The sequence below is a fragment of the Ctenopharyngodon idella genome, chromosome 5 (assembly GCF_019924925.1).
Source record: "Ctenopharyngodon idella isolate HZGC_01 chromosome 5, HZGC01, whole genome shotgun sequence".
Taxonomy (NCBI): domain Eukaryota; kingdom Metazoa; phylum Chordata; class Actinopteri; order Cypriniformes; family Xenocyprididae; genus Ctenopharyngodon; species Ctenopharyngodon idella.
The window spans coordinates 20085681-20113167 of record NC_067224.1 but is presented as its reverse complement, the minus strand read 5'-3'; the positions used below and the strand labels follow the sequence as shown (position 1 = coordinate 20113167).

The 27487-nt window shown below is 37.7% G+C and overlaps 1 protein-coding gene across 2 annotated transcripts; it reads right to left on the bottom strand.

Annotated features, from left to right (window-relative positions):
- Positions 1 to 47: 47 nt before the first annotated feature.
- On the bottom strand, positions 48 to 27115 carry epg5 (ectopic P-granules autophagy protein 5 homolog (C. elegans)). 2 transcript variants are annotated; one of them, XM_051892663.1, is made up of 45 exons: positions 26963 to 27115; positions 26276 to 26385; positions 25295 to 26164; positions 24585 to 24832; positions 24059 to 24185; positions 23243 to 23350; positions 23016 to 23089; positions 22682 to 22793; positions 22262 to 22376; positions 21744 to 21894; positions 21341 to 21502; positions 20935 to 21092; positions 19980 to 20134; positions 19724 to 19864; positions 19354 to 19515; positions 18960 to 19082; positions 18371 to 18636; positions 18085 to 18225; positions 17795 to 17936; positions 16959 to 17156; positions 16738 to 16848; positions 16526 to 16648; positions 15667 to 15833; positions 14721 to 14951; positions 14315 to 14438; positions 13843 to 13990; positions 13342 to 13513; positions 12951 to 13113; positions 11282 to 11424; positions 11047 to 11203; positions 10625 to 10819; positions 10035 to 10248; positions 9404 to 9525; positions 9081 to 9288; positions 8376 to 8451; positions 8186 to 8289; positions 7876 to 8051; positions 7034 to 7213; positions 6746 to 6955; positions 6486 to 6630; positions 5109 to 5351; positions 4647 to 4866; positions 3779 to 3994; positions 3503 to 3617; positions 48 to 2078 (listed from the first exon to the last, which is right to left on the bottom strand). In XM_051892663.1, the coding sequence occupies exons 2-45, from the start codon at positions 26327 to 26329 to the stop codon at positions 1896 to 1898; spliced, it is 7653 nt and encodes a 2550-aa protein (XP_051748623.1). In that variant the 5' UTR covers positions 26330 to 26385; positions 26963 to 27115; the 3' UTR covers positions 48 to 1895. The 2 variants fall into 2 exon arrangements, with proteins under 2 accessions (XP_051748623.1, XP_051748624.1); XM_051892664.1 differs by having other exon boundaries at positions 26276 to 26407; positions 26963 to 27101.
- Between the last annotated feature and the right edge of the window lie 372 nt (positions 27116 to 27487).

The window sequence follows — 27487 nt, the reverse complement described above, 5'->3', positions numbered from 1 at the left end:
TGCTTCTTAATAATAATAATTTGAAAGGAAGGGAAGGAGATCATACATACACTTTTCCTTTGATTTTAGGTATTATTGACCTTGGTTATCATTTACATTTACATGTACAGTACATGACAAGTAATTTGACACAGTATGTTGTAAACGGATGACAGAAGACAAATCTTGGCACAGGAGGGGGGAAAAAAAACACATTGAAAACATTTTAAGGCAAGTCATGTTCTATGCAACTTTATACTTCTTTTCATTGTACATTTATACAAGTGTCCAGGTTATTTCAATAGTTGTTCTGCTTGTTTTTATAAGAGGTTTTCTAAAGTTATTCACATTATGCTCAACAGCATGACAATGTCAATGACGATACGTACATCATGTTAATTTTATTTTATAATTTGATCATCTGTTTGTTTGGGGAGGATCTAAACAGCTATAACTATGAACCCAATGTACAATGTGTTTATGCTGCAGTATTATGGAAACCAGTGAATACTCTATGAGAAAGTACAGAAAATGACCTCTGATGGCATAATAAAAGCATGCAGTGAATCCCCAGAAGTGCTGACCTATAATCTTTAGTCAATAAAAACTGCAACCAAATATGGAAATACCAACATGCTGGCAACAGTATCACAGAAATTAGATTTTTCTCCAATTCAAACTAATATAAGTTCTAAAATTATTTCTATACACCTAAACAAATACAGCAGTAAGCACATTCTTTCAATCTCATATGCCTATATGATCTAATAACAGCCATCTTGCAGTGGAGAAACAAAGTTTTTAAAAGGGGAAAGGAATGTGTGACGTCAGAATTGTGAAAATTTTTTAGGGAGCACTTCTATATTTAAAAATTAAGTGCACTTATCAGGCAAATCACATGCTGGAGCAGTTCATCTTGTTTGGACGTTGTTGGCCAGACCAACAATTTTGATTAATACTCCAAATAAAACAATAAAAAGATAATGAGAAAGATGATCCTCTCAAACATTCACTTTTTCACATTGAAACAAGGATATCCAGTCATTATTGATTTTTTTTTGCACGAGTTCATAAGGAATGTACTTTTTAAAAAGCACATTACTAAAACATATCCAAAGAAAATGAAACCAAAATAAAATATAATGTTTTGTAAATTCACCAGCATATTTGTTGTGCAAAGCAAATAGGAGACAAATGCTAAATGAAGTACAGATACTCTGCAACTGTGATTCAGTGGATTATCATCAGATGTCACCAAAACTCCCCCAACATGGGAGGTCTAAAACATCCTCATATATGCTTCATAAAATCCTCACCACTCCAAAATAAATTATACAAATGACTACACAATTATTATGAGACCTTGAACAGTATGCATGTTTGCTTGTGTGCTATTTTTGGTCTGAAACACTGAAGCAATGGATACTTTTAAAGAAGTATTTATCAACTTCAGTCAGGAATGTTTAAGATGTCTCCCTATTTAACAAACTAACAAGCTGATGAGTTAATTCAGGTGTTTTAATTAGTGAGACATCTAAAACATTCCGGTAGATGAGTCCCGAAGACTGGAGCTGAGAAACACTGCCTTAAAGGATGCCATTTTAAGAAAAAAAAAGGGGATATGAATGTGAGAACTAAAGAAAATTAGTGTACCTGGACCTGTTTTTTATAACGTTATGCACAGTTTAAAAAATGACCACTGTCTCAGTGTCTAAAATCATGATTTTAATGCATTCCTCCCTATTATGTCCTTTTCCAGAAAACACCTAAGGTGGTTTAATGCTAGAGGCTCGTTGCATTGATTCTCAACAAAGAGCACTCTATCGTCTCATTTGGAGTTGGACTTTTCTCCCGGAGATTTTGATGGGTTTCACAAAGCTTGACAGCAGGAGTTGAATCTTGTTTTGAAGTTATAGCTAACGGATGATGTCCAGGTAATGCAGGTCAGTGTAGAGCGCGTTGACCAGCAGGGTCAAAAGACTGTTGCTGTCACGCAGACAGTGACCTGGGTATCTGATGAACTGACAGGCCTGGTTCACAGACACATGCAGCTCTGAATACTGCTTATTACTCAGCATCGACTCCAGTACAGATAAGGCCTGAAGATAGAGAGCAATCATTCAAGGTACAGAAAAATACAATTTGCTGGTACTATAACAAATATTAATCATAAAATATCTAAAACATATTCCCATCGGAAAGCCACACAACATTTGTTTAAAGGGGAAATAAAACCATTAATACTATTTTGCTGAAGGTTTTGGGTCACATTTAGCAGTTCTGTCATGGCAACTCTTGGAGTGTTTGGCATGGTAATGGGTATGACAATGTTGATATGTTTGGTCTTAGCGGAATAGATCTGCTTCGCTGCTGCTTCTGATTTAAGTTATTGCTGCTGCTGCAGAGCAAGTACGGGATTTGCTACTGCCAATAGAGGGTATGCACGTGATGTCACCGTCGACCGTTATGACTGCGGTTACGCCCACTGAGTGGCAAAAGACTGAGTGGTAGAATTGGTTTAAAGCATGAATGCCGCGAAAAACACACAAAACACATCCAAAACAGGAAAGAGCTTTGCGACTGACTGTACAAATAGCTTTGACACAAAATCTGAGGTATATTTTTACAGACTGCTTAAAGCTACAGAAAAAAAGAAGTAAATGGATCGCTGCAATTCACAGAAACAGCTGGACTCCAGGCAGAGAAACATGTTTTGCAGTTATTATTTTGTGTCAAAATGTAGGATTTTGGGGTAAAATCATAACCTATATATTTTATTGTTATATATTGTGTTGGCAACTCACCAATTTAATATTTACTGTCTTATATTCTGCATAATTGTTTTTTTTTTAAACAAACACTGACAAAAACTATACAAGTTTTAGGGCTGGACGATATGACGATATATATAACATTGATATAAGTGATCACTTGGATTTAGACCTACCTATATTGTATTTACATAAAGCGTTTACAGGCCGATTTGCTTTATGTATTTCCCCGGCGACGAAATCAGGCACATATAAATGTCAGGAAACACGATTCTTGGCTGCATGTCAATATCCATGGATTAGGTTTCTTAGACATGTCATAAGGAACACTTTCGAGCCCAACCTTTAGTGTAATTGTTTGTTTTACTCGCGTTTTTGCAGATATATTCAGGTGGAGCTGGGGAAGGTGGAGGGTTTCTGAAAGCACGCTGCACTGCTAAGGCAAATGCTAATCAAGTATTTGAAGGTTACGCATTCAAGCTCACTGGCTACTGATACAGCAGGAACCAATCAGCTGTGCCCTATAGAGAATGAATTGATTGCAAGCAGGTTGAGTTAAGGACCTATTAGCCATCTAGAGTTTCATGACAGAACTTGAATTTGTCTAAAAATGTTACCTGTAATATATTTTTTCTAAATTCAAAACAGAGAAAACTTTCTATTATATTATATTATATTAAATTAAATTAAATTATATTATACTGTATTATATTATACTATACACTTTTACCCAATTCCCTGGAAGCTCTTACCTGTTGGGCTTTAGCTGAGAGCTGCAGCTCTGTGCCTGGATGAAGACGCAGCTGATTCTCTGAGGGCACCTGGACCAGGAGAAATGCTGACATGCTGCGCGCCACAACCCGAAACCTGACACACAGTAAGAAATGGCATTGTGAGGCATGCAATTCACATAATTCAACTTTCATGAGCTTTAATGGAGGATGGCAGTTACCTTTTACTTCCAATCTGGACATCAAACCAAAATTCTGTTTCTAGCAGTATTTCAACAACTCTCAAACTTCTCTCACCTGCTAGAAAGTGGGGATTTCCTCCCAAGGCCGATGGCTCCCAGGATGCCTGAGTTCAGTCTTTCTTCACCGAGCTGGACCAGACGGTTCTGGAACGCCATTAAGGTGAGAATCAGAGTGTCAAGTGCGCAGGTGTCCTCTTGGTCCACCTGGATCTGCAGAAGCTCCAAGAATTTATGCCACCATAAAAACAGCTTTGCCTCATCAGCTGGACCACTGGAGGAACAGACGACACACTCGCTTAGGTCATTAATACAGGGTATCTGCAGGGTTTTTAAAATATATTTTAAGGCTTTTTAAGACCTGCATAAATAAAATTAATATTGTATTGGGGGGGATGTAAGTCAATGTTTATGGTAACATCCTAAACCATAAAATGACTGTAAAAATTATGATTTAAACAACTTTACAGTTTAAATAATACAAGTTGACAAAACAAGTTTTATAAAATTATAAACCTCACATTTCAGCCTTTAAATGATTATTTTTTAAGAACAGGGATGTCAAAATGATAAATATAATGATTATACAGTATATATTCATTTAAATTATGATTATATATAATATTCTATATTATTATTAATATATTATTCTACATTCTTTGAATGCACATTAGCTTCTTATGGATCCACTGGTTAACATTTACAACACTGTGTGCTGACCTTAAATTTGATTAAAAAAAAACAAATGTAAGACTTTTTAAGGACCCATGGGGACTCTGGAATAGTCTCACAATAAGCACTAAAGGTAAAAAGGAAGTTATTTACTACCTCTGCAATCCTACACTGCTTCCATACAGGTTTTTTGCATGCGTCCTTCAACATGTGAAAGAACGCAATGCCACTATATGTAATAAAGTGCACGTTACCTAGGGAAGACCTGACTGATCCACGTGTTGAGCAGCATTAAGGTCTTCTTCTCATTCAGGAGGGTTTGCTCCAGGTTGAGCCTCTGGAGGATGTAGACGTACAGTGTGAGGTAACTGCCCAGGCTCAGGCTTTCCTGGATGAAGTCCTCAACAGTCAGCTCAGGAACCTGAAGAGAGACCAGGATGGGCCCCCAACCAGAGTACTGATCAGCACATCCACCTGAGAGAGAGACACACAAAATACTACTAGAAGATGTGGACATTTTTTCTTATAAGAAACTAAAACTCACTGTACTCTTTAATGGTACTGTAATGGGAAAACATGCAAATGTTTTGATTCAGCCCAGATGTTTGCTTTTATGGTTCTAACATTGTGATGAGGAATAATTCCTAAAGGCTTACGCAGACAGACCGTTTAAAATCTGTGACTAAGCCCAGAACAAGTATATGAGCTATTATTACCGTCAGTGAAGTATGAGAGAATACAGGCCTCAGTAGTGCGTGTCATGTGACGCACTGAGGCCAGGCATCTGCACGCAGCGGTTAGCAGGGGAAGAACCAAAGGACCCCGAGCTCGCTTTTCCACCCAGGAGTGGAGTTTAGTCCCAAGTCCCTCTGCTGTAGACATGCCAGCTTCATTCAGAAGAGTCAGCATCTCAGCAAACAGACTGCAGGTGGCCATGTGCCGCTGCTGGAGGTCTGTCTCTGAATGAGAGGATGAGACACATTAAGATCAGTTCATTCAAAATAAAGAGAGATACTGGTGCAGCCTGTCATGTTGTTCTAAGCTAAGATGCTAATTAGGCATTAATGAATTTAAAAACACTTTCTGTAAATAAAAACTGAAACAACAGTAGTAGTTAATTGGCTATTAATTGGCAGTTAATAATAACTGTTCTTTTGAACTTTCTACTCATTAAAGAATCCTGGTTAAAAAAAAATGTATCCAGCTCTCCACAGAAATAAGCAGCACGACTGTTTTTAACATAAGTAATAATACGAAATGTTTCTTGAGCAGTAAATCAGCATATTAGAATGATTTCTGAAAGATCATGTGACACTGAAGACTGGAGTAATGATGCTGAAAATTCAGCTGTCATTACAAAAATAAAATGAAATCCAAATTTTAAGCTTTTTTGTAGTCTAAACAGCATGCAAATAAAAAAAATAACTAAATTACTAAATTCATATTTGGTCTAATATTCAATTAAAATCAGCTTTTTGGAAATGTGTTTTATTTTGAATGGTAAAATCGAATTTCAGGCGGAGCATGGAAAGTGAACAGACTCTAGGGCTAATTCAGAAATGACTGCACAATTTCTATGTACATATATATGTTGTAAATATAAATATATAGCATTCTCTAGCATGCCAAAGAGAGTTAATTGGCATACTCAAGCGTGCAAATCAGTAGATCATATTTCAAATGTTTTGGCAAGAGATGCAAACATTATTGCACAGTAGTGCCTATATCTGTTTCTGAATTCACTCATTTCTTACTTTTTCCCCCCACTCTTGGCATTGTGTGAATGCCTTTGTCATTTACTATGGCAACCGATGTACCGGGTACTGAATGAACAAACAGATCTCATTTTGTCACCTTCTAAATGACACAAAGTACAAACAATCAATCTGAAAGACTGGATCTGAAAAACAAACCACAACTGTGTGCAGTGTGAACACAGGCTAAAAGCTTCTAAAGCAAACAACTGCTTTTATTCCTTTACAATCTAGCTGTACACAGAACTACAAATTATGCTTATGCAATATTCTTGAGTCGCCTGCTGAGGGACGTGACAAGAAAATGAATGTGAAACAGCAATGAAACGTTCTCCTCACCAGGAGGGTTGAAAATGACAATGTATTCCAGTAATTTCTCCATTTCTGTCTCCAGAGAAGAAAGACTGATGTGCCCATTTTGATCCAGAGAGGTCAGGAACTTCACCATGAGATGAAGGAAAGCTTGGCACTTTAAAGTCATGTCCTAACAGACACAAAACACACAGCAGCAGCACATCATGATGCTGTAAAGATGTAGTTATATGTTTCATTCATTTACAGTGTGCAAACATGTATTTGACAATAATGTGTCATCTAACCTTGTGATGTAACACTTGTGTGGTCGGCCAAAATCCAGCAGACATTCTAAGCAATCTGATGACTTGTTGTGAAGAAGTGTCATTACTGAGAACAAGGGATGCTGGGTAATGTGTGCTAACGTATTGCATAACATTTTGATAAGAAGGAAAATCCACTAGGTGCCAAGGCAGAGAAGCTGATTGTTCCAATAGAGTGAGGGCGGAAGACTCCTGTAGAAGTAAACCACAATAGATTAACCTCTAATAGGCACCCTTGAAGATGATTAGGGTAAACAGGTGACCACTCACAGGCTTGCTGAGATCCTCTTTGGCCAGAAACACCATCAGGTAGAGGACAGAGACCACCAACATCTGAGCTGAGGGGCTCATCTGGGGGCTGAGAGAGTCACTCAATACACTGACCCAGTTCACCTCACACAGCAGCTCTCCCATAAACAGGAAACAACTCTTTGGACTTCCCCGCTCCACCTGAACAACATGAATGAAATTAAATCACTGACAACGATCTATTAAAGTATGCTAACTTACCTCAAACTACCTAAGAAGTTACCAAATGTATACAGACTACTGTTCAGAAGTTTGGGGTCAGTTTGATTTTTTTTTTTTTTTTTTTTTTTGAAAGAAAGAAATGAATACTTTTAGTCAGCAAGAATGCATTAAATTGATCAAAAGTGGCAGTAAATACTTTCATAATGTTATAAAAGACTACTATTATTTCAAATAAATGCTGCTCTTTTGAACTTTCAGCAGCACAACTGTTTATTAATATTGACAATAAGAAATTTTTCTTGAGCAGCAAATCAGCATATTAGAATGATTTCTGAAAGATCATGTGACACTGAAGACTGGAGTAATGATGCTAAAAATTCAGCTCTGCAATCACAAGAATAAATTTTAAAATGTATTAAAATAGAAAACAGTTATTTTTCAATTATAATATGTCACAATATTACTGATTTTACTGTATTGTTTATCAAATACATGCAACCTTTGTGAGCATGAGAGACTTATAACATAAGAGACTTCTAATAGGTCTAGATGGTTTTGAAACATCACACTCATCAACATTCTAGAGACCCTCAAACAAGTACAGGTAAAACATGAGATTTTAAATTTTGTAAGTCTCTCACATTGAAAAACTGGTTCATTAGTGTCTGATCTGGATGCAGGTCCTTCCATGGCAAACGGCTGTACTCAGTGTGGTAGGTGTACAGCAGGTACTCTGGCATCTTGGGAGACGTGCAGGTCTCACAGTAATGCATGAGATGATGCCACAGAGCTCCTCTTTGTCCTGGCAACAAGCGATCTGCAACAAAAACATGGATTTAAAAAGTAATTCTGATCACATGAATTTTGAACTGAATATGTATTTGAACAGTTAAAAAATAATTGAGCAGAAAACAGCTAAATGAATCATGACATGTCTCCGAGGATGTTTACCTTTGAATTTCTCATGTAAAGTCTCCACCAAGCAGGCGTATAAGCTCACTAAGCTCGCTGCAGCTGCAGCATCGGATTCAAGCCATGGAGAACAGCGGGGATGACTGTGACATACACAAGAGAGTTGTTACTCATCATTTCTGTCATCAGAGTTATAACAGCCAAACCACTGAGCCACATCAAAGCATACCTAGTGTTGTCAGTTTCAAGGACCAGAATCCACGGTTTAAAGAGTTTGGCCATTTTTGCATGCAGGTTCTCAAGAGCTAAATTAAGGAGAAAAGGATATAATATTAAAAAAAGTGATTGTACAAATAGTTACTATGCACAAAATGTATTTTATTTTATTTTATTTTATGTCTGCATTTATTTGATCAAAGTATCGAATAAATAAACAGTACAAACAATAATATTGTGAAATATCATTACAATTTAAAAGAACTGCTTTCTATTTTAATATATTTTAAAATGTAATTTATTCCCATGATGGCAAAGCTGAACTTTCAGCATCATCACTCCAGTCTTCAGTCTCGCATGATCCTTCAGAAATCATTCTAATACGATGATTTGGTGCTCAAGAAATATTTCTTATTAATATCAAACAGTTGTGCTGCTTATTTTTTTTGTGGAGACAGTGATACTTTTCTTTTTAGAATTCTTTGATGAATAGAAATTTCAAATCATTTCATCATTTATTTGAAATAGAAATCTTTTATAACATCATAAATGTCTTTGCTGTTACTTTTGATCAATTTAGTGTGCCCTTGGTAAATAAAAGTATTAATTTAATTTTTAATAAAAATCTTACTGACCCCAAACTTTTGAACGATAGTGTATATCTATATAGTTCTAAATATATAGTTGCAATGCATACGAAAGATATATAAATTTGTACCTTTGATCAGTCTGGGACTTCCTACTGGTTCTTTGCTGCAGTTGTTCAATTCCAGATGAATGATATAGGTAATCAGATCTTCCCAAAACACCTTGACTTCCTCAATGTACGGCCCCCATTTTGAGAGGAGACCAAAGCTCCTGAAGTCCCCATTAGACAGACGGAGCTTCAGGAAGAACTTTGAGAGCCATTCAATTGTTTCATCCACCTAGAAAAACATTGAATAATTGTAATACTCTGCTTCAGTTCGAAGTGTTTAACACTTAGAGCATGTGAAATAAATACAACTTTTATATGTCAAAAATAAGAGTGTTTTGTGTTACCTGTTGAGGAGAAAGGAGGATGGAGCGGGGTTTGTTTGTCTTTATCTTAGGATGAGGAGAACAGCCCAGCACTCTTAGTGACGTTCTCCAACAGTCTGGACTGAGAAGCTGCTCAGAAGAGCCTGCGGGAAAGTGAACAATGTTAATGTTTAAGAGGACAAATTGCTTTTTTATTGTACATTTTCATTTATGGCAAACTGTTCATGTAATCTGTGATGTTTACATTGAATGTTTGTGAATTATGAATAGAAACATCATGGTAAACTACTAAAACAAGGTGAAAGAAGGATGCTTAGATAGTCACATGAAAAACTACTATGACAGAAATCCATACATAATCAAATCTACAAACGCAGGTCTGATATAGACTTAGTCTGCTTTAAAATTATACATATGATTTAGCAGATATGGAAATTTGCAACTAAAATTTGACAGAAATTTGATACTAAGCATAATGTCTAACAGAAGTACAATCCCAAAAATTGATGATTGTGACCCAAAATCCTTATTAAAATAAAATAACTGTTTGTCTGAGGTAATTAAAAGAGGGTTTCATATGGATAATTCAACATGGACCCAATCAAATCTTAAAAAACAAATTTGTCTAGGTCAAAGAAAAGGAAAGTCATACTCTGCATGAGCAGACGAAGGAAGTCGCTGTAGTGGTCTGGAAACTGGTAAAGCAGCATTTCAGTCCAGTGCTTGCAAAAGATGTTGAAGGGCATGAGGACTTCTGCCTCAGGTTCCAGCCCACAGGTGCACAGAGCCTGATGGATGATTTCCATCAGCCGGCTACGCTCAGGGAACAGAGGTTGCGTCGCTGACAGCCACTGAGTCAAGTCAAACTAGAAGCACAGAACAGATTATTCAATTAAACTTTCAAAAGGGAAAAGTTGCAAACATGAGCTACACATTTAAAAAGTAGAGCAATCAAAGTCTCAGAGGGCCACAGAAAGGATCCAGCATAATTCTTGTACATTTAAATGAGACTGTTTTGATCCACCAGCCATTTCTGCATAAAACCTTTTTGATATGGCAATATGCTAATAAAATCCTGTTTAAGGATATGACAGCACTATTTCACATAATTATGAACAAAACAGTGAATTCTTCTCCAAACGAAGCAAAAAAAAAAAAAAATCTCTATAAGAAAAATGTAATAGTTTCAAATGCGACCTGACTGACAAACATTTACAGCATAACTCAATGAAGGCGAATTACTTTTGTGAGGAGCATGAATATGACATCACCGCTGTCTGTGTGAAGGGTGTTGACCACTTCCTCGTACAGAGAGACCAGCTCTGCAGGAGAGGCGTTTGGGGTGAAGTATGGTGAGAGCAGGTTACATAAGTGTCTGTTGAGCAGGATGGTCTTCAGCATGTGTTTACATTCTGATCGGACATCCCGAATGAAGACCTATAATCAAAGAGACACTTTATATAGTCTGTATTACATGAAACGGTTAAGACATGACTGTAAACATAAAACCACAGACACTTTAAGAAAAGATTAATGTGAAAAGAGACAAAATTTCAATTTAAATGAAAAATAATTTGAGAAAACATCCTCAAGTTTTGAAATTAGGGCTGAAATTATGTAACATAACAATAAAGTTCTCCTGAACATTGGGTTGAAGACGATACCTGACCCAGGATCTCAATACAGGACGAGAAGAACTGGCGAGTGGGTGGATGTCTCTGTGTGTCCTCACATACAAAGGACACTATCTGATAAAATGCAGTGATGCCCACCTTCAGTATGCCAGGGGATGCATTTAGTTTGTAAGCATTAACCAAAGCCCTAAACAAGAAAATGTAATGTTTACATTTAGTGACACAAATTTAGAAAGTGTAGAAAATGAGTCAAGTGGCTACTGACGTGATAAAGTTCTCTGTGTGCACAGCCGCCTCAGCCAGACTTTGAGGAGGAGCTTTGATTCCGTCAGCCTGTAGCTGTTTAATATCACTCTTTAGGCACTGGATCTGATTCTGCACTGGATCAAGTTTGTGCATTCTTGAGTACTGCAACACACAACGAAAGGGAGAGAGAGATTAGCATTTAAGCATTTCCGGTTCTATCGTCCCAAAGACAATGTTTTTTTTTAATGGGTTTTTGGTTAAATGGCTAAAATAGGGTCTGTGGTGAACACAAGCTCAAGATACTTTCACGTTTTATTTTACAACATAAAATACATCAGTATTAACCTACCAGCATTAACAAGTGGCTAAATCGGACTACAGAGGCTGTCGCAGACATTAAACGTCATCAACAGGTAAGCTCAGTCCGCTTTTACAGCCTCGTTATGCTTAAAACTGCACTCTTACAAACTATTCTAATTCACACTTTCAAGGAAAATGTCTTTAGATAAAGACTGAGCTGTCGGAAGCTAAGTGATGGTGACGTCGAACTCGTGGGACCGTTATAGCCTACCTTTAGCTTTTTGCTTCTGGCGACTGCATTTAGATTTCAAAATTCATAAAAGTTGTGTTCATCTGTGAAAATTATCTTGATGGACAAAAAGTGTAAGCATCATAAACTTTTGTTGATCACAAAACTTATTTTTTGTGATAATCCAAAAGCCTATGGGAAAAACCCATTGGGTTTTTGTCAAGGGAACCAGCGTGATGCTAACTGTTGATTGGCCTACAAAGTGACGTCATAGTTCCACCACTCTATTAAATATTGATAAGTCATCATGGATTGCTGACACCTTGCCATCATGCTGACACCTAGTGGTGTGGATGTATTATTATACAAAAAAGTTTTCATTTACCATTGCCACTGCAGAAATGTGCTAATTGCAGTCTGTCATGATTAATTAATTACACAAGCAAAAGTGTCCAATAATATGGGGGTTACCACGACAAAGTGAACCGTGTTCAGCAGGTCATGTGATTACAACATGGCGCCCCCGATTAGGTGACACTGCATATACTGTGAAACAAGGGTGCCCAGTCCTGTTCCTGGAGATCTACCTACCTGCAGAGTTCAGATCCAACCCTGCTCCAATACTGTCTGTAATAATCAAGCGCTCCTGAAGATCTTAATTAGCTGCTTCAGTTGTGTTTGATCAGGGTTGGAGCTGAATTTTGCAGGAAGGCAGATCCCCAAGAACAGGATTAGCACTCTTGCCAGAAAACAACTTTTGTTTGGCTCCTGAATATGAGTGAAGTCTTCATCTCATGTGAGTGTAATTGATTTTAAGGTAACACTTTATTTTACAGTGTCATTGTTACATATGTTACATGTAGTTACTATAGTAATAACTATAAATTATGAATAATTACATGAAACTAGCCCTAAACCAAACCAAACCCTAATCCTAACCCTATATTAAGTACATATAGTTACTTATTATTACTCAGTACTTAAATGTATAATTACAGTGTAACAAAGACACCTTAAAATAAAGTGTAACCATTCAAATATTGTTTCAAATGTACTAATTTCTTTATCTGTAAAACCTTTTAATGAGAAAAATAAATACTAAGTACACCTTACAGATAGGGCAGAGCAGAAGGACATAAAATGGCCGATATGTGTTCACCTTAACAGTGATATGTGCGGGTCCCTGGCAGGGCTGTCCGCCTTTGCCACGGCATTCTAACTGCATTGAGAGCTGGTCTTCTCGGTTTATGTAGAGCTGCGGCAACACCTCCAACAGTTCATTGTCTAGAGCGACCTGCTGTGTTTCCCGGACCGTTGCCAACCTGAGAAGAGGACACAGTCATGATTTACAACATCATTCAGCATATACGAAGTTGCAAATACAGCAATACAGCTTATCACTGAGTAATCGGAGAGGCTTCAGTTATTAATCACTGGAAACTTCATTAACATGCACTTACAGACTGTATCTTATGTGAGTTTTGAAATTACTTTATCAATACATAAATGCTTCAAAATTACAGATTAAGTGCTCATGTATTGAGTCTCACTTGGCTTGATGTTGGAGCTTAGCGAGGTCTTCCTGAATTAAGGCAGTGGAGATTCTCTCATCAGACAGACTCTCAGTGGGAATGTCAGGCACTGGAGCTTTCATAGGCACGAGCAACAGTGCCCCCTGGGGGGCGACATGCTTTCTCAGGTGAGAGAGAATACGTTCCCTCGCTGTAAAAGAATAGATAAGATATATATTTTTTTAGTGCAAAAAGTACAAAATGCTGTTCAATTAATCTGTATAGCAAACTGTGGTCTAAGATCTAAATATCCAACAGCAAAAATTGTTAACATCTTTTTATTATACAAAACTTTAACGTGAATATGGTGAAAAAGGGCTTGTTGTGACATAAATGCAGCCCCTGACTCTTGCTTTTTTTATTATTTAAATATGCCTGAAGCAAACAACTGAAGCATTCCCTACTGTAGCATTTTGACTGTTATAAATTAGAGAGTCCAGATATCAGAGAATGATTATCAGTGGAAAGTGGGCTCAGTACCAGCCAGAGGATTGATGAAGTCAGTAAAGTAGGAGGAGTTGGTGTTCTGGGAAAGTGTGGGTTCATTCTTGACTTTTGACCACAGACTGAGCACTTCCTGCAGCTCATGCTGGACTCGCTCAATGTCCACATGCTCCATCCACACCTCCTAAAGGTGAAGTGACACAACCTGGCTTCAATTTATTTTTCATAATGTTTTGTGTCAAAACTTCTTCAGTTTTTGTTGTAAATTTGATCAAATAAATGCAGCCTTGCTGAGCACAAGACTTCTTTCAAAAACATTACAAAAATCTTACTGACCCCAAACTTTTGAACATGTAGATTTGTTAAATATACAGCTTGACATTTTATATAAATTGGAAGGGATGTTTTAAATAACATATTCATTCAAAACAATCCACTAAATTCTTTTATGCCTCACAGTCCTCTTAAAGACCAAAACATAAAGAACCAAGAACGAACAAACCCTCACCTGCTGGCGCTGCATGATTTTGGCTAGGCGATGGGTGTCATACTGCTTTGGCAAAGAGGGCAAGTAAATTTCCTGCTTCTGAAGGTTATCATCATCCAACCACAAAGCAAACACAGTGAAGAGCCTGAACAAAAAGAGTTTGACATTTAAAAAAATATATTTTCTATTCTAACATTATGGTTGAATGATATGGCTTCTATTTACAAATAATGAAATCTAAAATTCTCAGATTTTATTTTGTAACTTCTGAGTAACCAAAATGAACAATGTAGCAGGACTCACAGCTTGGAAACAATATCAAGTTTCTTTTTGATGTCAAATTTGAATCACTTAACACTCAATAAGACACTCAACTCAACAGTAAACAGAATAATGGATGTTTAGAGAATAAATCAAAGGACATTACCGCACAAGCTCAGTGTGCAGCTCAGGAGATGTCATGTGCTGGGTGATGGGCGTCCCGGGAGTGAGCAAACCATCACTGGATTCACCTCTTGAGCAGGGAACTTTCAGAGCCTTACTTGCAGCGTGGTGGAAGTCAGACACCTCAACCAGCCGCTGTCTGAGGCTCTTCAGCAAAGAGAGATGGGCCGCACTATGGAAATAACGCCTCCCAATACAACCTTTCACCTCCAGTCTGATGGTGTCAAATAAAACAACAGACACGGGTTCAGAAATACCCACATATGCAGTTCACAACTCACAAATATTATACTTTGTTTTAAGTAATATACAAATCAAAGTATACAGATGATCAGGAACTTGACACAACATTATAAAAATAATAAATGCATAAAATGCTGAAATTATTTCATTATGTTAAAGGAAAGAAAGTGTGAAGAGTGTGAAGTGTAAGTATTTCAGAGAGCCTTGTAATAAAAATTGATATTTTTCAAGTACAAAATTTTATATTGACAAATGCATGAAGTGAAATGCATCTGTGACATTATGTTCAACACATTATAGTCAAAGAAGCTGTGTTCCTCAGAGCTGGAACAGTCTTATGAGTCATTAGTACTGCTAAAAGCTTAAAGTAAAATCTGGTGAAACATGAAATCATCAATAAGAAAGGAGTGCAAGGGAAGTGAGGGGGAGGGAGGAGAAAAAGAAGGAAAGATGAACAGTATGAACTGTTTCACTTGAATACAGCATGTACAGCATGTACTCTGAATCCAACATGCCTTATGTAACAACTAGACTTTAGTGAACTGAAATAGAATGATGATATGTGTAAAGTTAGGAAGTCTTCACTTTAAGGAGACAGATAATTCAAAACTTAGCAAAAAAACAGGTACTAAAAAACTACAAATAGCAGTTATGTAAAGGATAGAATGTCTCCATGTTTAACGCACCCAAACTCTGGTCCAGGTTGAAGGAGATAAAGTTGGAGGAATTTCTGCCACACTAAAGGTAGGAGTGGATGATCTGCAGGGGTAGCTAAAGCTTGTTGAGCCCAGCGATAGATCATCAACCTCTGCAGGGACGGGACGACTTGAAGCTTGAGGCGCACCTGGGCTTTCTGACAAACCGAAAACAAATGGGCTAATGAAAATGTACGTTTATTGCATGAATGTATAGAAACATTTACAGGGATCTCAAACCTATTAACAGATGAACCTATTAACAGTTGTCATGTCGATCTATTACCTTTCCAGTCATTCATGATTAATGGATACATTTTTTTTGTTTTTACTTATTTAGAAACGTCACCAGTAAGACCCTCAAAGAAATACGTAGGCAAACACGGGATATGAGTTGGGGAAAAAAAAGTATATTTCCAATAATTTTTTCCTCACATCAAAGTTTTTCCATCACCATGTCACCTTCAGGCAGTGGTCTCAAACTCAATTCCTGGAGGGCCACAGCTCTTCACAGTTTTGCTCCAACCCTAATCAAACACACCTGATCCAGCTAATCAAGGTCTTCAGGATTACTAGAAACTTCCAAGCCGGTGTGAGTTGGAGCTGGTTGGAGCTAAACTGTGCAGAGCTGTGGCTCTCCAGGAATTGAGTTTCCACTGCTTTAGGGGCTTTGTAACAAAAGGAGTTTGCGAGTTTTACTCTAAAGACAACCTGCAAAGTGAAAAAAAATGGACAATTAAAAACAATTTTAACATTCCCTGATCATTACAGTTCAAAACATTCTCTTTGATGTGACTGCACATGTAAATAGTACTGGAGAAGAGAAGGTAGGAGCAGAACGAAAGTGTACCTTCAGAGCCTGATCTGGTGTGTAAGCAGAGTTTGAGAGGAGCTCATGCTCCACACAACGTCGCAGCTGAGAGTCTTCCTCAAACATTGTCTCCATGTTTAGGACCAACCAAGCAAACCACACCTTGAGACAAAATAAAAACACAGAGAGGGACATGCTGACTAAAAGTAATTAGATCAAGATGTGCTGTATAAGTAATAACCTGCACATACCTCTCCTGTGAGAGAATTGCCCTCTATGAAGGATGGAGTAACATTTCCTGCCACTATCCAGCCCATTAGAGATGAAAGCAAACCTTTGTCTCCATGGTAACCTAGGGCACTCTAAAAGGCAAAAACAAAACAAAAAAAACAACACCATTTGTAAGTAATTTTCTTTATATCAGCCATTTGTTAGAAGAAGGCTGTTTAAACATCAGCCAAGAATGAAAAACCTTGTGTTGTTGGTAGAGAAGTTTCTGGAGACATTCCTCTTGTTGGTGAAGGAATGCAGCACGACACAGGTGGTCCAGAAGGTAGAGAACAGCTTTGTCTCGATGCCAGAGGTTCTGCTCAGTTAAAACCTGAAGCCAGAACTCAAGAACAGCTACTGCACCAACACGCCCGGGCCTGGAGCTCTCCAGAATATGAGCCTGTAGGACAACAACTTCTTCTCATGGATCATGGATCTTAAAAGATTTCAAGGTTTTTTTTATTTAAAATTATTTTTATTCATACACTACCGTTCAAAAATTTGGTGTCAGTAAGATTTGTTTTTGAAAGAAATTAATATTTTTTTATTCAGCAAAGATACATCAAATTGATCAAAAGTGACAGTAAAGACAATAATGTTAAAAAGTATTTTTTTTTGTTTAAATGAAATTTTAGACTTTAGAAATTTCTATTCATCAAAGAATCCTGAAAAAAAATCAGCATATTAGAATGATTTCTGAAGGATCATGTGACACTGAAGACTGTTTAGAATGATGCTAAAAAAAATTCAGCTTCCATCACAGGAATAAATTACATTTTCAAATATATTAAATTGAATAAAGTTAAAGTGTCAATTGCAATAATATTTCACAATATTTCTGTTTTTAACTGTTTTTTTTTTTTTTATTAAATAAATGCAGCCTTGGTTAGCATAAGAGACTTCTTTCAAAAACATTAAAGAATCTTACCGATATCAAGCATTTGAACAGCAGTGTAAATTTTTTAATTGGCTAATGGAGGAAAAAGAGCAACAAGTGTCCAGTATAGATGGAAAATGTAACATATTTCAAAATCCTACCTGGATCACACTGTTTAGGAGTTTGATGTTCTCACATGTAGAGGTGCCAATCAGATGCTGGGTCACCTTCTGTGTGACCTGCTGGGTCATACCCTGAGTCCCACTATCTAGCTGCAAGAAGAGCTGAATACAGCTCAGAAACCTGATTCGTATTAGAAGAAAAGCATTGGTCTTTCTTGCATAACTACAGCATTATTAATTCATTATTTATGCTGTTAAGTCAATAAAAAACAGAAAAGTCTGACAGCAAGTGAAAAATATTTCTCAATATAAACATAAATGTTCTTAACTGTTCACTCTTGAGCAGGTAGAACTGGCAGTGGTAGACCAGAGGAAGAATGTTTTCCAGTATGTGCACTACGGCTTTGAGATGACGGGACTGAACCAGAGTCTTCAGCAGAGATATTCCATCACTGCAAAACTTCTCCAAACTGTCATGAAAAACATTTAAATTTAATTCATGTTACTAGATTTGGATTTTCATCCAGACTGGAATGTTACTGATGATGAATCAGTCAGTCGATGTTCACTACACTTCATCTGTTTGAAACAAGAGTTATAATATTCCTTCCAAACCTGTGCCCGATGGTTGTCATGTCGATAGCCAGAAAACAGCCAATGGGGATGCCCACTTTGACTGCTTTGAACACTGGGTGCATGGTGGGAGAGTCTGTGATCTCAGGCACACTGGGGGCGCTGGAGGAAGGAAGCGGGCACCAGGCATCCTGAGGACTTCTTTCATTGGCATGGAGCTTTAGCCTCAGAACCAGGTCCCAGGCCCACTGGTTAAAGGAGGATTCTGGAGTCTGGCCAAGCCGCACCACGTTAGCCAGGTAAGACACCTGCAGAAAGTTATCATGCAGCCAATGTGAGCTGGTAACAGTACAAACGTTTGGCACTAGGAAGAGAATGTTCATTCTTGGAGGGAAATTGTTAACAATCAACTTTAAGTGGCTGATTCAACTTTTGGCTTTCATTTGTGCTGATGAATGGAGGTGAACCACAGACATTTTACATAGACTGATTTGGTCTGCATTACTCTCCAAAAACAAAGCCATAAGATATACAACACTGTCCTTTAAAAATGTTGAGGAATCTGGAGTAGTCAATGAATGACAATCAGTGTTGAATAATAAAAAGGATATGTAGCCACATAATTTCATACCTGTTTGATGCCTTCTGAGAGTATGCCACCATATGGCTTGTCTGTGAGATATTTTTGATATGCCTCAATCACCAACAGGGCGACTTCATTGTGCAAAGATGCTGGTAGAATGAGGCAACCATTCTGTGGACGAGACAGAAAGTTTTTACTGTGAATACATACAACACTTAATAAAAAACACAAAATAGCATAATTAATGGAAAGATTAACCACATGTCCAATTAATTTATCTCAGGCCTATCAAAGACTCATCAGGGAATATCAAAATTTGGCACAAAAGTAAAAAAATTTTTTTTGTGTATTATGTTCTTTTCTCGGCTTCAATTGCGAAAGCGGACATATTTTATGATGATAAATCAGCATTTATCTTTCAATAATCATAGGTAAGACTCACAGGCTGAAATCCCCAGTTGAGGCCCTCGAGTATGATGCAGGCTAATCTGTTTTCCACAGCAGTGAGACTGAAGTTCAACAGCCAATCTCGGATCAACCCCACCTCAGCTTGAGCTGGCATCCACAAGTGCAGGGGCAACTCCTTGAACAGGTAAAGTGACACCTGGACAGATCATAATTAGGGCAAATAACAGCATAAAGATCAAAGAGGACACAAAAAAATGCATTTTGTTCTGTTCTTTCTACAGTAGCTGTTCTGAATGCATATTTAGAATAGCGTTACATGCTCAATTGTCAATCTTTATCAGTCTCTGATCATCCAGTTACTACAAAAATCAGAAATGTCTTGAAGGATGCTGTCTTTCACTCACCATGCCCACTTTCTCTATGGTCTCTCTCAGTCTTTCCAGCAACACAGAGATGATGTGAGGGTGGGCTGTTGCTACAGCTGCCAACAACTCCCGCCCAACTTTAGAAAAGATCTCACGGGTGGCGATACTAACATAGGATACCTAGAGCAAAAAGTAATCACACATTTATTGCATTTATAACATCTGGATGATGTCAAAATCAGATCTTTTTTTTTTTTTTTTTTGCCTTCAGTAAAATTTTTTGTGTTAAAATCACCTCATATATCTCTAGCACTATGTTCCTGACAAACTCAGGGTCTACATCAGTGCGTCTGGGCTGGGCCATGTGTGCAAACGTTGTCAAAAGGCAGATTCCATCTGAGCTGTTTATCTCCGACAGCCAGTGCTGAAACTTTTCCTGGTGGCTTGGTTCTAGACATACATAAACACACAATAAGTGTTTTTGCTCTAAACCAGTAGTCCTCTACCAGGGGACCGGCACCCACTAGGGGGCCTCAGTACACTTCCAAGGGGGGCTGCAGATGGCTTAAAGAGTTAGTTCACCCAAAAATAAAATTTAGGTTCAGATACCTCTTGGATTTCATTAAAAAATATCTTAATTTGTATTCCAAAATAAGGTCTTATGGGTTTGGAACAACATGAGGGTGAGTAATTAATGACAGAAATTTCATTTTTGGTGAACTAAACCTTTAAAATGATTAAAATAAGACAAAACAAGCATCAAAATAAGCTAAAAATGCTAGTAAATAAATAGATAAAAATAAAGATGTAAGCCGACATATTTTTAATTTTAATTTGTTCCCTTAACAGCTACTATTTTATTTAAACCATGGTCAGGGTTTTGGAAAACGTGGATATATGACAAAATTTAAAAGTATGATTTCTAGACCTGGAAAAGTCATGGAAATTAATAAAATCTTAAAAAGTCACAGAATATTTTCTATTTTTTTCCCCAGCTCTAAAATATTTTATTGGGCAAAAATTGCTATTTGTGACTTAAACATAATTTTAAAAACCTTGTTAAATCAAATGTATCATTATTTTACTTAAAATGAAGTGAGCAGCTTTTTTAATACAGTGGATTTACACAAATATATGAGGGGGGGGCCTTCCATTGACAATGGAAGGCCTTAGAGTCAGAAAGGTTGCCAACCACTGCTCGAAACTATTCTCTTGTGATTTTCTAGCATCAGATGTGCTTGGCGTCTCACCTCTGAGTCCCTGGATACAGTCCTCAGCACTCAGGCTACAGCTGAGCTTCTCCAGACCATCCATCTCTGCACACTGCATAATGTAGAAGATCTTCCACAGCATGGAGCTGGATAACGTGCCATACGGCATTTCAGACATGAACAGCCATATGCCAAGTCTGTAAACAGTTAGTTAAAGCAGACACTGCTTCAGGAAGTGATGCACAAGATAAAGTATTGCTTTAGTTGAAATTTTTTTATTGACAGCAAACATAGAGAGGAGGCAGGAAATTATTTGGTGAAAGTGGGGGAAAATGGGTTCAGGGCAAAATGTAGGCCAGATTCCAACCTACTTCTCCCATATAATCACCAGAATTAATGTCTGTATCATGTGCAATAATAGTTAGACTCCGTTATTATTCTATACCTCTTGGCCTTGAGCACATGAAGCACTGCTCTCAGGAAGAGGTGGTCAAACTCCACTTGCAGCTTCTCCATTGAAAACGACTGTTCCTGCATTGTGGTTCTACTCACACCTGTCAGGCTGATGTACTGCGCCCAGTGGTCACTAACATAACTGAGTGTCATCCTAGAATGAGGAAAAGAACATGGACATGGACATAAAGTCAGTAATAATTAAAAGACTTTATAGGTTAACTATATAAAATTACCTGAGAAATACCTGAATACCTGACTGCAAACTTGCTAAATCATTTCTAATAATAATTAATAACTATAATAACAATAGTAACTTAAAACAATATAGGTAGTTTGTCAGGATTACTTAAGTATGAAAGCTTTCTATAGTATGAAATGAAAAACTGACCAACCTAATCATATAACCAATCCTCTTCACAAATTGGCGATAACGTGCTCTGTTGTAGGTTTGCAAGCCAACAGCAAGCAGTTCGACCAATGAAGATGCAAATGCAAATATTTTCATCATCTTTTGACTGGTGGTGGCTTGAGGCTGATAGTCCCCTATTGGCAAGAGTAACAGGTAAACTTATTAGAATCAGTATGAAAAATGTCAACTGTCTGACTGTTAACTGTCTAAGGATTTGTAAGTCTTAAGGGAAATACATGAGAAGTTTTTTTCCATTTCATATCCCCAATCTCTTTCAATATATAGACATAAATGGACATTTTTCAGTATTTCTCAATACCATATTTATACCACAATAGATAGTAAATTATGACAGAATTTGCATTTCTGTGTGACTATCATTTTAATAGCAAGTGAATACTATACAATCTACTGACTAGTTAATTAATGAAGAGAACCAGACATATACCGAATACTGCATGGCTGTCTCAGCTCATTTATGGGATATGATGAGAGTCTCACCTTTAGAGCAGATCCCCAGTAAGTGTTTAAAGAGCTCATCAAAGGGAAACTGAGAGAACAGAGAAACCAGATCATCCTCAGACAGCAGCATCCAGCTTGTTTCTGGGTCTTCATCCTGAGAGAGTTCACAAGAGTGTTACAATAGACATCACATGGTAGTATGGTGTACAGTTATAACAAGCACAACAAAGGTTTTGTTGGTACTTAAATAAGAGACACAAAATACTGACACCTTTGGTCTGTGATGACAGAAGTCAAAAGTCTAATCAGAATGATTATGACAATATATGCAGTGAGGTCAAAAGGTCTGAAACTAAATGTTTCTGTTTTTCATTTTAATAATTTGTTTAATACAAATCAGCATAACAATATGAGCTCAGACATTTTCTCATAGAGCACTGACAGGGTGGACCTCCTCACCTCCTCTCCGCCCTCATCCACTAGAGTCCAGTTACCAGATGCAGGTCCTGTAAGACTGTTGTTGCCCTTCACGTCACTGGGCTTCATGTGTCCCAGGAAGTCTGCACGGTGCCTGCATGTCACACATACATCTCCATATTCAATCAAATGAATAATGCAAAGCCAAATTCTTTGTCTCCAGTTTGTGCTTTTAGTTATAACAGTTTTAAACAAAAGAAGCAGATTTTCGAGTCAAACTGTAACAATGGCGACAATACTGACAATAATACAGATGATATAAAAAAACAAAATTCAATGGATTGTGAGCATAATTTCCAGTAAAGCTAATCTTTACCTCGCTGGAGACATGAGGATAGCCAGAGCCTGCATGAAATGATACACTCCAGATGGGTTATCCAATACTTTGATCTATTGAAGGAAAGTGGATGCAATGACTATTATAAGACAAGCAGATATTTGAGATTTTTAAAAAATATATATTATTAAATTTCCCTGTTAACATTTACTCATTGTCATTGTTACAGCTGATCTGAGTCACACATCAAGGCTCTGCTTCAGTACCTGTAGGAATGGCACAGCCCACTTGCCCACACCTGCCGGGCAGCAGAGCAGGTGGTTTAGGATGAAAAGATGATCTCCTCTAGAACCGACCTGATGCAGCACAGACACCTGGATGGAGAAAAGCTTGTGTTTCATCATAGGTCGTGAACCCAGATCCTTTTACCTCTGGAGTAATGTAAGGGTATTAGTATTGCCAGCTAAGCTTGAATTTAATAAACTGAAGGACATCAGAATAAAAATAGTTCCTATACATTTACAAATATAAAGTTCATATGAATGTAATATGTGACCCTGGACCACAAAACCAGTCATAAGTCACACGGGAATGTTTGTAGCAATAGCCAACAATACATTGTATGGGTCAAAATTACTGATTTTTTTTTCTTTTATGCCAAAAATCATTAGGATATTAAGTAAAGATCATGTTCCATGAAGATATTTTGTAAATTTCCTACTGTAAATATATCAAAAATTTATTTTTGTGAGTGGATATGCATTGCTAAGGACTTTATAGGTGATTTTCTCAATATTTAGATTTTTTTGCACCCTCAGATTCCAGATTTTCAATTTAGTTGCATCTCGACCAAATATTGTCCTATCCTAACAAATCATACATCAATGGAAAGCTTATTTATTCAATTTCAAAAAATGTATGACTGGTTTTGTGGTCCAGGGTCACATATTACAAATAATTTGTAGCTACTTTTTCAGAATGTTCCTTGTAAGAAAATAGAAACAATTTCTTATATTATGATCTCATGTTATCTTGACATTGACATTTTTTCAGTTCATTAGCTGGTGTCTGGGGGTCTTTACCAGCCTCTGAAGCCAGAGATGGATGTCAGCCTGAAACTGAGAATCATCTAGGACCCGTCGGGTGAAGATGAACAGCACACTGATGCTCTCCTTCAACGGTTGCAAAGAGGAGGGCTGAGCCTTTGGACTCACTAAGAAGTTCAATACAAAATCAATAGAAAGCATGACATTCAAAATCACAGACAGAACTACTTTCAGCAGTAATCCTATGCTTTTTCAATGGTCAGTAGGACCAGACACAATAATACAGAAATAAGAAAGATGTCAGTTCTGGTCATCCAGTCTTTGAATAAAAGTGTCTGCTAAATACACAAACAGTGAACAAGCAAAATCCAACAAGAATTGCTTTTAAAATGCCTCAAAATGATCATAATTTTTTACATTTGACAGAGATTTATGTTTTGTCAAACCAAACAACCAGTGTAACTGTGAAAGTATTTCAGATAGTCATGGTACTCCTTAGCAAACAGTGTAAACTAACCAATTATTTGTGTCTAATGTACAGTCTAGACTTATCAGTGTGAACTTGCCTGTGCTTGTATCTTGTACAGCCACACTCTTGGTGGTGGGGTTACTGCTGAGCAAGCGGTAGAGATAAGACTCCACTTGCAGACGGGACAGGATTGAGGTGTATGAGTGCAGGGCCACTGTCTGATGAAGTATTTCTGCTTTTGCAGAAAACAAATGCTTCAGCTCAGCTAATGCTGCCTCGTTCAGAGTCACCTGCTGGTAGCAGTGGTAGCCAAACACCTTGTTCTGGTCCGCACACACACCCTTGTAAAGCAAACAGGTGTATTTGTGGTCAATAAAAAAAAAAAACGAATGCAGTGTATTTTAAGGTAAATAAACAGCTGGGTTTACAGTTTTGATAAGGACACATTATTAGACTAGAGATCATGCTACCAGTCAGCAAAAAAAATACACAGCTGATCAGGGTTGTTCGCCATTTAGAATAGAACTGAAAGCATTCCTGAATTTGAATTGAATTAGAATTGAGGTAGCAAACATGATGCAGAATCACAATTAAAATTTGAATGTAAGGAAGTAGAATTAAAATGAACTGAAATTCATGTTGCTTTAATTACTGAATAAAGGCAATTTTGCCAAAACTTTGAATATCAGTTGACAATGTTTTTTTAAGTTTATCTTGAAATTTGAAGGTTTATAGGCTTTAAAATATAACTATATTTAGATATGATAGACAGACGGTCTAGACAGACAGACAGACAGACAGACCTGTAATGAAAGCCTTTCTTCCTTGAAGCTCCACATGCGATTCTGTACATTTTTGCAGTCTGAATTAGCAGCCTGCAGTTCAGTCTGGGCCTGCGTCAGCTGCTTACGGCACCTCCAATAGCTCAGCAGCAGCTCGTACAGCTCATGTCCCTCTTGGTGGGCCAGACTCTGGAACTCCGCTTCATGGAGCTCCACGTTTTCCAGCCAGGAACCGGGTTCCCATGTCCGTAGCTGCTCGCTAGTGAAGGGCTTCACGGACTGGCAGGTCCTGGGCAGCTCTGGATAAAGCCTCTCTCTGGGCTTCTCCACATCAGCGACCTTCACAGGGATCAAGCTGGGCGGGGAGGATTCCTGGTTAGCCAGAGGCAGAACAGCTGGAGCTACCTGTCCTTCAGAAGCCATTGGCATAAAGGAAGTGTCTAACAGTCCATAGGCGATAGAGAATGAGTCCTCCGAGAGCTGAGGCTCAGAGCAGGAAGCTGGGATAGACGGATATATAGAAGGGACACTAAATGGCTCAAGTTTAGCACTAAGAGGTTTGGGATCACATTGGTTGTACTGAGTGGGTGCCAAAACTTCGTCCACTCGAGGCGCCATGTCTTGTGATGGCGATTTATGCTCTTTGTCTTCATGGCAGGATGGTTTCTTCACTATTTCAGTCGTATCAGACGAGCAAACTTGGCCCTTTTCAGCTCTGTCATTATGGTCTAGTGAGGTCTGTGTGGTGGGTGGGTTCAGATCAGGGGCGGGAGGCACATGAGAAAGGCTGAGAGGGACATCGGTGAACTCCGGAGCTGGCGCTGGCTCATTAAGTTCTCTAGAAGGTTCAGAGGGCTGTTTAACTCTCTCTAACTGTCTCTCCTTTTTGACCTGTTAATGAATGATAACTATTTTTAGAATTATGAGATGAGATTAACTTCAACAAGATTTAAAGTAGCAACCCAAAGAACAGTAAGAGAAATATTATAGGTAGGTTTTCACCTGTGGCTTCCCACTGGATTTGGACTTTGATTTTTTGGGTCTTACAGCCTCCATGTCCACACTGGTATCCACATGATCGTTATAAAATTACTCCATTCCTCTACAGGACACTGCAGCACACAAGTCATGAAGCTTTAAAGGAGAGATTCCGTTTAAAGAGACATCTCGCACAAAAATTAAAACTTTACACCATTATCTGCTCGCCCTCATGTCATTACAAACCTGCATGATTGAGTTTCTAGCTGTGGAACACAAAATGACAGTCTCCGTTACCTTTCACTTTCGTGGTATGAAGAGGAGATGCAATGAAAGTGAACGGTGACTGAGACTGTCAGTCCCAACATTCAGTAACATCCCTTCCTTTTTGTGTTTGTAACAGCATGATCTAAAATTCACAACAATCGTCTATGACAGAACGATAGATGGAAAGGGTTAGGGTTTAGATATGTTTCTTGTTTCACTGAAGAAAGTCACATGGGTTGTAACAACAGGATAAATATATGATCACTAACTTACTTCCACGAACGAGGCTACTATTTCTAGTAAAAAGTAAACAGAAATAGACAGATACATCACAGGATTGCAGGGAGGAGCGGATCAACCAACATAACCCTGCTAACATGGCTAATTCGCTCTCTAAAACACAACAAAATCATGTCGTATGAAAGGAAGATTATTATAACTCACCTAAGTGATATTACTCTTATAAACAGCAGCTGTCAGTCAGCCATAAAGATTTAGCAGAGCTGTCAACTCTTGGTTTGTTTTGTTCCTGGACGCTATCGCAATACAGGGATCACGTGTTCCTCCAATGGTGAGCGGGAAGGGACAAAACGCGAAAAAAATTATGAGCGACGTTACGAAATTGGATACTAAATTTCAGTGCTAGCCGTAGTTTTGTCATTTCTACAATTTTGTTACAGTATCAGTAGTTGCTGCAAAACAAACAAATACAATAAAACGACAGATTCTGAAAGCTTCTTCAACAGTTTAAAGGCGATACAATTAATTTATTTTGTTTTCATTAACAACCCCATGCTACATGTTTGCAAAGGACAAATAATAATGAGATGTGTTTATATTTGATTTGATTAGTTGAGTGTTTAATAAAGTTGAGTGATGTAATTAACTACAATTCTCCATTATTTGAAATAAAACCAGGTCAAACCTCTATGCGGTATATATTTCAAACATAAATAAGGCTAACCACAA